The sequence below is a fragment of the Micropterus dolomieu genome, linkage group LG21 (assembly GCF_021292245.1).
Source record: "Micropterus dolomieu isolate WLL.071019.BEF.003 ecotype Adirondacks linkage group LG21, ASM2129224v1, whole genome shotgun sequence".
NCBI classification, from domain to species: Eukaryota; Metazoa; Chordata; class Actinopteri; order Centrarchiformes; family Centrarchidae; genus Micropterus; species Micropterus dolomieu.
Window position 1 is genome coordinate 7673961 of NC_060170.1, and position 13504 is coordinate 7687464.

Sequence of the window (13504 nt, forward strand, 5' to 3'; positions counted from 1 at the left end):
ACACATGTAAACACAGTAAGTTTTATTATCGTAACAAAGCAAGTTTTACACCTCAAATTTAAAACAGTTTCTTTTTCCCCCAGCGGAAAAGGAAAGTGTGATTAAATGTGAATGAGATAACAGGTTTGTTTTACTCATGAAGCAGTGGGGGCCAACATTTACAAGCTTGTTTTTTCTCCATTTTGTTCTTTATTAAAAATGTCATTTCAAATCTCAATGGATATCTGTAAAACAATACAATGAAAAAAAAAAAAGTCCCATAGAAATGGTGTCAAAATAACCACTCTCCCCAATAACCAACTGCCCCTCCCCAGCTTACCCCGCCCCCCTCCCCCTAAACATTACAAGTCAAAGGAATGAGCTGGTACTCGTTAACCACATAGGGGGAACATGACAGTTTTCTTCAAGGGATCAACACCCCAACTGGAAAAGGAAAAAAAATAAAATAAAAAAATATGGGGACAAAATATTGAGAGGTAAACTAGCGCTGGGTCACTACACCATGGCTTTAGTCAATTTACCACACAACCTTTAACAGGAGGAATTCTGTGTGAATTGCCTTCAGATTCTATTCAGGATGCCGTGCTGATTCTATTTTTACACTTTTTAAAGTTATTTTTGAGATGACTTTGACGATGGTACTCAAAATTCAGGGCAAAGTGCCATTGGCCTAAGATGAGTCAAAGGAGAACATAACATGGCACCAACAAGTGAAGAGGCCTCAGAATGGAAAATGAAGCACACACCGATTTAAAATAAAAAATAAAAAGTAAAAAAAAATAAAATTAAAACCTTTGCTCCCAAATGTGAGTGGAAAAACCAAACAGGGAATAGAAGGTTGAGGGTCTGGGTAGATTATGTTAATTCTTAGTCGTCTTCTCCCTCGTCATCCTGAAAGAATGAGATATCAGATCGTCAGTTAGCGTTGAAAACAAATAACTGTTACCAGCTCCAATTTGAGTTTATCACTTTACCTCTCCATCTTCTCCGTCGTCCTCTTCATCATCCTCTCCATCTTCATCTCCCTCCTCATCTATGTCCTCCAGACCCTCCTCGTCCTCTTCATCATCCTCACCTTCACCCTCTTCGTCATCCATGTCAGGAACCTAGGGATTAGAATCACTTTCAGCACTTTTGTCTTTCAGTTATACCAGATGTCAGAGAGTTTGCTGTCTTGGTGAATAGAATATATTTTATCATCAGCAAGAAACAATGCTTGGAACATCCACAGACAGATAAAAATGAAGTATATAAATATATACAGCTACAAGATGTATACTTATTATGGAAAGTGTCAGCAAGGGAAATGTATATGCCACAAGCAAGGACACATTAACCTGGATGTACACATACCAGGTAGTACTGCAGAGGGTTTGGCCAGATGTCGTCCTTGATGACCTCCCCGAGCTCATCGGCACCGGCGTCAGCGTGATCAGTGAACCAAGTGAAGAAGCTCTCTGGCTCTTCATGTTGCCTCTTCCTTCCTGCTTTGTTCTGTGTCTGGCTGGAACGCTTGGTCAGGTCCTACAAACAACAAAATTAAAATGTCTAGCTGAAAACTTCTAGTGTGCAATTCTGGAGTGAGGTCAGGTCGAACTGGTTTAACATTTGCTGATTTTCTCTACTTAAAAGTCAAAGCTAGTACAGCAGCTCAGATCTCAGGGCTTCATTATATAAACATAAGATGTCAAATAGAAAAAAATATTCTGAATTACAATCATCATCATATCAATATACACATACCTTTCCTGATTTCCATTTGATTTCTGTCGACTTCGAAGATGGGTCTCCGCTCTCGTTCAAATGGAACTCTTTGGAAAGTACTTTGTTTTCGAAGTACGGATTTTCATCGAAATACTAGAAGATACAATGCGCCCAGATAAGAACACAACAACCAACCTGCACCTTAATCTTGGGTGTGAGTGCACGCAACATCACAATACTTACAAAATCTATTCTGTAGCCTGACTTGATGTCTTCAAACTCTGTCACTTCCACTCGGCTCAGGTAATGAAGTGCTTCTTCATCTTCCTCTCCGAGTAGGGCAGATACTGTGGGGGAAACGGACTTAAACTTAGTCACTGTCCAAATAACTCAGACTTATTGAGATTTAATTATTTCCAAACAGAGGCAATAAAATCCCATGTGAATTGCTCACCTTGTGGATGGTTGACAAACGTGGTGACCCAGAAATTGGGGATTTTGGCGATCAGTTCTGACCTCTTCTGAAAGAATGGCTGACGGAGTTTGTTGTATTTCTGTTCTACTTTGAGGATCTCCTCACTGGCTTGTTCGTTCAACCTGAAGGGGAAAAATCACAAGCCAAATTTAACTTCAGTTTCGACTGCTTATGCAGATTGAGTTTACAAAAACAAAATCCCTGTCATGTTTGTTGTTAATTTAAATTGTTCTGTATGTGGTCAATCCTATTTAGACACAGGGATATCAAACAGAGCACCATGAAGGACTAAGATTCTGCAGGTTTTCATGCCAACCACAGATAACATTATCTTATATCACTATTCAGTCCCTCTTCCTTTAAAGTGATGCACTTATCTCTTTAGCTTTAAGGACAAGGTGTGACATCCCCAATTTGACTTTTTAAAAAATTACCTGTCAATTTCATTTTGAACTTCATCAATGTGTTCAATAGCTTCCTGCTGCTCTTTCTCTGTGGGGGAAAAAAGAAATAACTGTTAAAAATTTGTAGAAAGTATTACACATAAGTTAATCCAGGACTAAAAACAAAAAAACATGGACAGATTGTGGTTAAATAAAAATAAAAAAGTAAGTAAATATATAAGTGTTAGTGTATAAAAATAATTACATTTGCCATCACCGCGAGTTACTTTTATAGCTGCAACTAAGTTTACTATATTTCCGAGCACTACTGGGGTCTACGGAGCGATATTTTGCTATTCCAATTGTTTAGGCGTTTACAATAACTAATCCTTCTGTAGTACGCGGTCGATAACTGTAGTTGTCTGGTTATCGGTAGAATAAAAGCCGGGCTCTCCCGGAGGTTATTGTAATGTGAGCGGCCAATGGCTGCAGCTCTAGCGGCTCAGACACTCACCGTTTCCTGCCGGCTGCTGCCGAGAAGGCCGCGTGGTTTAAATGTGGGGCATCTCACTGCACACACAGAGCTGCGATAACGTGAGGGGACTGAGCTCGGACAGATGCCAGAATAAACTCCCCTAACTATCAAAACGCTGCTCATATGGCGAAATATAATAATTAGTCAGATTAGCTGATTGCGGGACCGGTGAATTTAAATGCATTTCTGAGTAACAAAACATAACGTCGTCAGCTTGAGTTAGGTAACATTACAACAACAACACTAGCTGGCTAACTGCTAATGGCCAAATGAAAATGCCAACTTTTACGGTTATTAACAAACACAACAACAGTTTAAATTTATATTGGCCATTTTGAGGTAATTCTTCAACAGCGCCACAGAACAATGCTCCTCCAGTATCGCATACTACTCAGACAGTAGCCAACGACATAACTGGCCACGCTGATGATGCTAAATCCAGTAGCTAACATGGCCTCTCAGCCCCGGTCTGAGCTGAACAACAGCAGGCAGGAGCAGTGGCATGCTAATAACCGCGTTAGCTGACGAGCTAGCTGCTGTCCTCAAAATGTGAATACACGCATCACCCGCGGTCGTCAACCACGAAGAAGGTCCCGGGGCATTAAGCAAAATCAAACAATATGCACAATTATTAACAATATTGCACCCCGTGGCAATGCACATTATGTTAGAGAAGAAAGTGAAAATGGCGGTGAACAGGAGGCCGCCATTCCCCTTACCGGAGGTTTCGTCCGCTCCGTCATGGTTCGAGTTCAGCTCCTTTTTACTCACTTTTGCCGCCGAGGCCGACATCTTTTCGCAAGCTGGGATAACTTACAGGCGTCTGATAGAATAGCTGGTAGCTCTGAATCTGGTTTCTCCTTGAACAGGAGAACGTTAATTCGGCGTAAAGTTCAGCGTGCAGAAGCCAACAACGTGCTGCTTTCCACACAATGTAGCTGCCGATGAGCGAGGAAGTCACAGCAAGCGCTGCTCACGCGCTCCTTTCATTACGAACGCGCCTCACCGAGTCGAGAAGCGACGAGCTCCGCCTCTCAAAATAGGTCTCACTACTCAGCACCAATTTGCTCATTTACTACTGTCTCTTCTCTTAAAATTACACCCAAAATTAGCTAAACCTCAAACTATGAATTATATTTATCAAATAAGCGATTTCAAAAATCAAGTGAGGCCAAAATTTACGTTTATTCAGGCAAGGCCAAAGCTTCAGTTGGACCGACTCGCACTTGCGCACTTTAAAAAGATGCTGAATATCAGTAGAGGAGGAGGCTGGAGCCTCATTCTGGTGGTCAGTGCAAATTAGCCCGTTAGTCGCAGTTTTGTCCCGAGCCAATTGTTTGTTTAAGATAAGAGGAGGCCGAGCAAACATGATATTTATGTTTAGAATATTCACAGTAGTTTGCGTATTGTCTTTATAAACAAATCCATGTCTAAATAATAGCTTTAGCCGGGGAAACCTTTAAGCTAACTTAGTGGACGCGCAATTACGACGGTGAGGGATGTTGTTCAAGCGTGTCCCTTCATGTCTACATGTAACTCATATATTAAGGGCTTTAATTCAGTCGCCTGTCAACTTGAGCCCACCATTCTCCACTATCATTTTACAGGGCAACAGCCGGCCGAGAAGAGGATAACAGCAACCACAGAGCTGTCATGTATTAAGACAAGAAGTGTGTATGCAGGGCTTGGAAACATTCACAGTGGGGATTCACAATTCTGTCAGCAAACTTAGCTGTATGTCTAGGATCATGTTCAGTACAACAGCAGCTGCTCCTTTGTTTCTCACCTCCTTGATGTGTGTTGACTACTATAAACATGTGTTTTAATGTCTCTCACACCACCTTCTTGTCTAAGCAGGTTAAACAAATATCCTCAAAGCTGCAGGCTTGTCTCTGCCTTGTTCCAAAGAGAGAAGCAGCTCAGTGTTTGTCTTTTGGTTGGTGACAGCACAAGAACATGTGGTCATGCAGTGGCCAATACCAAGCCCAGCGCAGGCGATCAGCACTGTCAGACTTGCAGCAGCAGTGCTGGCACAGGAGAGAGGAACTCTGCCGTCCTCCTGCAGAGAGAAACTCCCCCTAAAAGAGACAGAGAGAGAGAGAGAGAGAGGGATTTGGTTACAGAGCAGAGGATGAGGATGCAGTGGGACGCTATGTTGCAGAGGAGTCTGCAAGGATGCAAAAACAAACAGGAGGACAGGCTCTGTGATCCAGATCTCAAGATGTAGGAGCCACATCAGAAGAGCCCTCAGTCAAAGTGTGTCTGTGAACGCACCATAACATCAGGGGACTTCTGTTTCAAGGATAGTGAAGGTGGAGAGAGACGCAACCTAAGAAGTCCCCCCTCCACCTCCACAGAGGATGACAAATTAGTCTTTACTCTGCAAGGAGCGAAAGCATCACCCTGAGGTTAGTGAAGTGCAAAGTCATACACCTGATTTGAACATGTTTTCACTTATTCCATCTATTCAACTGCACTTGTTTTTGTCCAGTATGGAAATGAGTTGTGTGTCCATCAGTGTTGCTGGTGATTTCTTCATGTTCTGCCACTTGTTATGATAAACTATGGCTGTATTCGGTCAGTGTGCTGTTTGTGAATGTGCTCCTGTGCCAGCTGACTTGTCAGGGAAAAAGCATGGTGATGAAGTGGGGTTTGTTTTGTCTTGATGTGATGTCGTTATCCAGGATCAGATGTTGTCCACAGCTCAGCAGATGCTGCAGGATAGCCGCTCCAAGATCGAGCTGATCCGACTGCAGATTATCAAAGTCACCCAGGCGGGCAGTAGCGGTGGCGGCGGTATTGGCGGTGATGGTGGCAGCAACCATGACAGCTCTACACATGGAGGTCAGAGTCCTGGACCTTACAGGGTCACAAAATGTTGCACTGGAGGTCAAGGAGAGCATTTTTTTATATACACAAATTGTCAGAATTTGTTTTTAATTTACAGACATGCCTTCTTCATGCAAAATTAGGGATGTTTACCAGCCTCCAAGCTTCTTTTAGTATGTAAACTAGTTCAAAAGAGGGACGAAATTATCTATTAAAGGATTCAAATTCTGTCTGTCACCAACTGCTACAACATCAGCGCATCTGTGACACAATTTATGGCTTCTTTGATACAGTCAGATTTTCTGAATGTAGAGTAAGCTTGGTCAATAAACCAGAAATCTATTAGAAACAAATAGATAACAAATAGCTCACTACATCATAGATAACTACATTGGCACAATACAAATGAATGAAAACGACCATTGAACCATAACAAATAGGATGGAGGCTTGGTAGAGTTAAAAGAAGGGGGTTACAGGTATGAATGCTTTGTCTTATCATAGCTCTTAAACTTTTCTCTTTGGTGGATCTCAGGCGCTTTTGTAAACATTGCCAATCTTTATTTAGTTGTTTTCCTGCTGATGTTAATCCAGATATGTGGTTTGAAAATGTTATGCTCTAATGTTCAGTTAAAGGCAGTAATTTATGTCAGAGCCCCCTTTCATTGAAGAGGTTTAGGTGGGCATGCTGTTAACAAGCTGTACAAATGTATTTTAGTTTCAGGTAAGTTTTGTGTGTCCTCAAAACAATCTAGATAATGCTTCGAAAGCATGTCCTGTGAAGATGTATGGGTTTTTGGTTAGAAAAATGTCAGGTAGTAGAGTAGACAATATCAGCAACTTCAGTTCAGGAATATCAGCGGTAGTATCAAAAACACACATGGGTTAAACTGTGCTTCCTGCCAACTGTCATCTTTGTGAGTGTTATTTGTATAATGCGGAAATTGAAACCACTCTGACAGCATTAACAGAGAATGAGAGTAAATGTGACCTTTAATTCTAAACTGGAGATGTGTGCCATTTGAAAACTCTGAAACTAACACTTACAAAATTATTCCTGGCTTGAAAGTAAAAGGGTATGAAATGCGAGACAAGTAACTCTGTTTCTTGTTTCCTCGGCTCATATTTCATTCTCCTGACCCCTGAACCCCTTTCCTTTCATAGATTCCTTATAATGTTGTGATCTGCCAGGTCTTCTCTACTATTGCAGGTTGTTTAATTCATCATAAATCATTCAAGCTGTTTAGGAAAAGGATGATGAAATTGACTTTCTAAAACTATACTTAAGTCTAGTTTGCATAAGACTAAAGTATCACATTTAATCTAACTGCTAAGTGCTTGTCTCATTATGTTAACTTAACAACAGGTGAAAGGTTTTTCTTCCAGTCATTTTTATACTTTTAGAGCTTTCATACATTTTTGATAAGTGTCAGCTAAATGCCAGAAATATATTTTTTTTAAAAAGACCTTTGCCTGGAGCACAGTGACATTTTAGACGAAGAGGCTCACTTCTGCTTTATAAATACTTATTGCAGGAATGAAAAGAGTTTCAGGTTCTATGAGGATGTATCGCTTGTCTGAAATGAATTTGTTCATTCTGAAATACTCTCAGGGATCTGTCCGGTTGCTGTCAGTCCTTTGGACGTTCGTTTGGCAGAGTTGCAGCACTACATGCAAAGAGAGACAGATGCGTTGGTGCTGGCCAAAGATGTGGTAAAGCAGCTGGATGGAATCTCATCACTGGACCAGAAGGCTCTGGCTGAGGTAGGACTCTCAGTCAGTTTATTTATAAGTAGCTTGAGTTCAGGGGAGCCAGAACGCTGATGTACAATCTAAATATGTGGAAATAGATAAAGGCTGGCAGTAGTAGTGAACATAACAGAACATTTCATGTTACTATACACTTCGTTTTACATGATAACTGAATTGTAGAGTAACCTCTGGCTACAGAGAAAGATGTCCACTTGTAACATGTTGAGAACGTTTCGGTTTCCCCGAGCCCCCTCAGTTTTGAAGGCTGATAGAGATATTTGTAGATTGGAACTAATATTCAGTATTTTAAATCTGGCTCGTTTTCTTGTCAAAAAGCTTGTTTCCTAATAACATCAGATCATCAAATCTCTCCATGAAAACCAGACTGACGGTCAGCAGCTCCATAAGATAAGGGGATCCACCATACACAACGACAGACAAAGTACGGGATACATGAAGAATACATTTATAAAGAAACCTTTAAGGAGCATACCTGCGACTTAGCAAGTTTTAGCCAACTTGCAAATCATGTATACTTCACACCGTATTACTGCTGACCATTTTTACAGCACTCTTGAAACTTGCTTGAGTTATGTTATCAAGTTCTAGTTCTCAATCTAGTTGAAGTTTAGAGCATTAAAAAAAAGAGTTTGCCATTTGATTTTTATGTCAAATGTTTATGTTCTTGATTTGTATTGAATGGGCTAAGACATCCAACAGCACAGTTATGGTCCTTATGGGTTAAATGAAAACATAAAATATGCAACCAAAATAAAGTTTAATGCTGGGTATTTGATACCGTTTAGTTTTGGTCAGAGCGGCACCTTCACTGGACACTGATTAGCTAAAAGCTGTTATTTAATAAAATCACAAAATAAAAAGGAAAAATCTTCAATCCTCGTTTAAGTCTAAAGTCTGGAAAGCATGTTTATGTTCAAAGTGAAGCGACACTAACCGTAACCTAAAATACCAAACAGCACTATATTTAAAAAGACCAAACAGAGCAACACATGTCATCTTCCCGTCAGGCTCAGTCCCGGGTGCAGGAGTCCTCCCAGAAGCTGGATCTTCTGCGACTGTCCCTGGAGAAATGCCTAAAGGAAAAGAATCAGGAGCCTCTACAGCAGCCTGCAGGGGGGGTCGACCCTTCAGAGGGACCCCCGTCTTCCCAAAACTCCAGACCTGGATGTTCTCTGTCCAGCTCCCTGTCCATCTTCTCTATCAGACCTGCCTCCTTGACTGGTACGTATCATTGAAAGTGTGCTGTTTCTGAACGATACTGAGAATAAAGATCAAATTGAAAATGTTTTTCTTTTTTGTGCGTGTATAGAAATAGATGCATGATTCATTTTCAGCCACACAAAGTTTGTATGAGTAAGTGTGTGTATGATAAAGAGGGTCACACTTACACTTCAGGTTTAAGTGGTTCAAATAAAGTCAAGCTTTTTCTCCGATTCAGCCAGATACGCAGGTTATGGATTCTGCACAATACCTTGAAATTAACATTTTAAACCACATTTCTTTTTAAGAAAACAATTGCAAGGTTGATTTTTGTTTTTGTATTTTTTCACTGATCATGCAGCTGTTCTCAGTAGTATCGTGTGCGCCCAGTGTTTGAACATGGTTCACCATACGCTGACCTATGGCAGTCGATAATCGGATGTAATCTGTTGGTTTAGGACGGTTCAGTTGTAAGCCAGTCTCCCCCTTCACCAGGCAAAAAAAGGCCTTTTGATGATGTAATGAGGAGACAAATCCTGGAGTTGCTCTGTTGGCAGAGAATAATGAGAGCAAGTCTCAGCAGTGAAAACACTAGGGCTGGTTTTCTGCTGCACAGCTGTTAGCACTACAGAGAAATTAAGAAAATGAGGATGTGAAAGCTCAGTGTGCAGCTCCAGACAGTGCTGATTAAAGGCTTCAGTTCAATTGATTTATTCATGCTGACAAATGAAAGGTTTTATTTTAAAATGCTGCTTTCATTCTGATCAGCTGTCTTAACTGAAATTCATTACCAGGCACTAGGAACACTCATAGTTACACGCTGTAGTGTTGAAGTATTTAGTAAGAACAGTGCTCAAACTCACATCCAACTTGTGTGTTGTTACTTTTATATGACAGCAACGCTTATTTAATTTAGCGGAGGCTCTTATTAAATTGAGAGTCATTTTTTAAAGTCAAAATTAAATTCTCTTTATTATTTTGTCAGGTAAACTTGAAGTCAGGCTTCTTGGATGTGGGGATTTACTGGAACCTTTGACAAACCCAGAGCAGGAAAACTGTCCCACTGAGGAAAGTTCACCAGCTGCTCATGGGACAGACGGATCCTCTAGTAAGTGGACATTTTGCGTTTTTAGATTGTACTGCTTTGCCAACAGTTTAGCTTTCAGCTGTGTTTCCTATTGAAGTTACAGTAGGGTGAAATGTTATTGATCACTCAAGTAACAGCAACAGAACCTAATAAGAAAAAATAATGATAAAGATGATTAATTGAATACTCATAGATGGCACCACTTCTCATGATCAATGCCTTTAGACTGCACAGGGAAACATTTGATGTAGATCGGATTAATTCTCTAGGAGTTCATTAAAGTACGTAACCTGTAAATCACAAAAATGACCATTAAAACCAAAATGGCCAACTTCCTGTTGGGTTTAAGGCATTGTTCCAAGAGGCTTTTTTGTGTTTTGCGCTTCATTTGCAGAAAGAAAGGAAGAAAGAAAGAAGAAGAAAACTAATTCCTTTGGTTTCAATAGTGTCCTCCCAGGTTTCATGCTTAGGCCCTAATAATACAGTAACAGTACCTGTAATTACTGAATCATGTCCTAGGATAAGTTCTAGAGAAATGTTGGTATTAATTATAGTGAAAATAAAACAATTGGTACTTTTCCAATTGACTCCAATTACTTGCTTGCTAACCCGGAGAGTCTTTTAATGAGTGCACAGCTGGTCAACTAAACATGCAAAAATTTGATATTTGTCTACAGGCAAGCAATACAACAACTATGGAGATGTTTTATAATAATACATTAATAATGAATAAATATTCATTTGGGTTTAAATTGAGCTTTTCTTTAAAAAAAAAAACAATCTCCTTTATCCCTTTTAGTTAGTGCCAAATTACATAGTTCTTTCCAGAAAACTTTGTTGGAAATTATTAGGGAATTATGTTCACCTATAAAATGAAGTGCCACGAAAAAATTAAATTGATGAAATAATAAAACATTAAAATGCAAACAGTTGTACGTATAAACATATGCTTGTTCAATTGACTGTATGTATTTGTATAATATACCCAAGGGCCCTATACTAACTGCTTTCAGAGCTTTCAATCGCATCTCATCGATGAATGGAGATAACTCAGTTGCATGGAGATATTTTGTCGTTTTGGTTACACAGATTTACAGTTGTTGCTTACAGATATTAAAAGCATTTTTCCTAAAATTGAAACATGAATAATTATTTAAAGGTTAATCTAATATTACTATCAGTGTTCATATTGCATTTTATTACATTATATCCTCTGGCAAGGATGTTGGAAGGCTATGTCATTTCAGAAAGTAATTTGCTAAATGGCATGACATTTACTTGCTATTTTGTTAAAGCTGAACAGAAAAGACAAACGATAAACAAGTATAAACTCATTAGAAGTTTGCAGCTTTGGAAGTAGGAGGATCACTGTAGATTTTTCCTGTATGGCTCAATGCAAATAGCATGCCATTAAAAGGATTAAGGTTTTGGGTTTGATTCCAGCTAGGGTGATCCACTCTAGTTCCCTTCATCCTACCTGCTTGCCTTGTATGTGTGTTGTAGCCTCTTTTAGATGCTCCGTTTTAGTATTACGCACATTTACTGTAAGGTTCCATCTCGGCACTCTCATCAGCGTAACTTCAAGCAGCATTAGCAGCTGTTTTCAGCTGACGGCAGACAGACACAGTTAGAGACTAGCTGGTGAAGAAAGTGGAACATTTAGCAGCTAAAGGGACCGATAAAGGTGCATCTCATAAGATTGGAATATCGTATAAGTTCATTTATTTCTGTAATTAAATTCAAAAAGTGAAACTTTCGCATATGTCAGATTCATTAAATATAAAGTGAAATATTTCAGACCTTTTTTTGTTTTAATCTTGATGATTGCGACTTAAAGCTCAGGGAAATTAAAAATCCGTATCTCAAAATAATAGAAAATTAGAATAAAGAATAGACACTACCGAAATATCGATCTCCTGGATAGTTGAAAAGTTCTGAAAAAGGTTCATTTATGCACTCAGTCCTTGGTCGGAGATGAATTTCTGCATCATGGTGGCGTGGCATAGAGGCAATCAGCCTGTGGCACTGCTGAGGTGTTGGAAGCCCAGATTTCTTTGATAGTGGCCTTTAGCTCGTCTGTATTGTTGGTCTGGTATCTCTCTCTTTCCTCTTGACAATACCCAATAGATTCTCTGTGGGGTTCAGGTCAGGCGAGTTGGCTAACCAGTCAAGTACAGTAGTAGTCACAGTAACACCATGGTCCGCAAACCAGTTACTAGTGGTTTTGGACCTGTGGGCAGGTGCCAAGTCCTGCTGAAAAATGAAATCAGCATCTCCACAAAGCTTGTCAGCAGATAGACTCATTAAGTGCTCTAAAACCTCCTGGTAGAAGCTACATTGACTCTGGACTTGATAAAACACATGGTTTCAGTGTTACATTCTGTCCCTCAGTGGAGATCAGCGTGGTGCTCAGGCTGGACACCAGAGTGGTCGGCCAGACACGCTGGGCAGCCGTCAGCAGGCTGAGCTGGGATCAGACATTCTGCATTCAGCTGGAGCGGGTGAGTCCAGTCACCGACATGCAGTCAGTCTGAGTATGTTTACACTAGTCTAGTAGCACACTAGTGTCTCCACTTATAAACTTAATAAAATGGTAAGAACCACTGCCACTGGGGTTTATCATTTATTCATTCTGTTAGCAATGAAACTGCCATTTTCACCCCAGCAGTGTTTTGTGTGTTGTTGCATTATGTGTTGAGTGCTTGCAGACAATTTCCACAACAATACCCTTATTATCATACTTTTGATCATATTGCCACTCTTTGCTACTGTATATTTTCAACCCCACAACATTTTTCGAGGGAAATGTTGTACTTTTTATTACATTTATTTGACAGCTTTAGTTACTAAGTAGATTTAGATTTTTAACACATCATCTAATTAATTATGATGTATAATTAAACATTACCCAGCAGTATATAAAGCAGTTAAATAAGTAAGCAAATATTGATGCTAATACTTTTGTAATTAAATAAGATTTTGACTTTTACTAGTAACAGAGTAGTTTTACACTGTGGTATCGGTACTTTTACTCAAGTAAAATATCTGAGGACTTCCTCTACCACTGATCACATCTGTATCAAATGAGTGAACTCAAAAGTTGAGAATGAACTCAGCTTCGTTTGTTGACATAATGAAAAATGAAAGCAACATTACAATGTACAGTGTGCAGATCATCATTATACAGTGGGGGAAATAAGTATTTGACCCCTTGCTGATTTTGCAGGTTTGCCCACTTACAAAGAATGCAACGATCTATAATTTTAATCATATGTACATTCTAACAGTGAAAGACAGAATCCCAAAGAAAATTCCAGAAAATCACATCCTATGAATTTATTAAAATTGATAACCATCTGATGAGGAAAAACAAGTATTTGACCCCCTGGACAAACAGCATGTTAATATTTTGTAGAAAAGCCATTATTGGCCAGCACAGATGTGAAACGGTTTTTATAGTTGGTGACAAGGTTTGTGCACATTTCGGCAGGGATGTTGGCCCACTCCTCCCTGCAACCA

General features: G+C 39.7%; 2 protein-coding genes across 2 annotated transcripts in view; one reads left to right on the plus strand and one right to left on the minus strand.

Annotated features, from left to right (window-relative positions):
• Positions 1-7: 7 nt before the first annotated feature.
• Positions 8-4094, minus strand: seta (SET nuclear proto-oncogene a). The gene is made up of 8 exons (XM_046036001.1): positions 3817-4094; positions 2614-2671; positions 2159-2301; positions 1948-2051; positions 1744-1857; positions 1354-1524; positions 975-1106; positions 8-891 (listed from the first exon to the last, which is right to left on the minus strand). Exons 1-8 carry the CDS (start codon positions 3887-3889, stop codon positions 868-870), a joined length of 819 nt encoding a protein of 272 aa, XP_045891957.1. The 5' UTR covers positions 3890-4094; the 3' UTR covers positions 8-867.
• The window catches only part of LOC123960948 (serine/threonine-protein kinase N2-like), a 27065-nt gene continuing 17085 nt past the window's right edge, over positions 3525-13504 (plus strand). The window contains exons 1-6 of the mRNA XM_046036005.1: positions 3525-5505; positions 5782-5941; positions 7538-7689; positions 8706-8919; positions 9884-10006; positions 12377-12486. Of these exons, the coding sequence (XP_045891961.1) occupies positions 5788-5941; positions 7538-7689; positions 8706-8919; positions 9884-10006; positions 12377-12486 (753 nt within the window). The 5' untranslated portion in view covers positions 3525-5505; positions 5782-5787. The remainder of the gene's footprint in view (positions 5506-5781; positions 5942-7537; positions 7690-8705; positions 8920-9883; positions 10007-12376; positions 12487-13504) is intronic.

What these genes read in the sequence shown, in the direction of transcription:
- seta (XM_046036001.1), bottom strand. Translation starts at nt 3,889, where the DNA reads ATGTCGGCCTCGGCGGCAAAAGTGAGTAAAAAGGAGCTGAACTCGAAC. An exon ending in CGGAGCGGACGAAACCTCCG is followed by an intron (nt 2,672 to 3,816) that starts GTAAGGGGAATG and finishes TTTCCCCCACAG; the next exon opens with AGAAAGAGCAGCAGGAAGCT. An exon ending in ACCCTCTGCAGTACTACCTG is followed by an intron (nt 1,107 to 1,353) that starts GTATGTGTACAT and finishes TCTAATCCCTAG; the next exon opens with GTTCCTGACATGGATGACGA.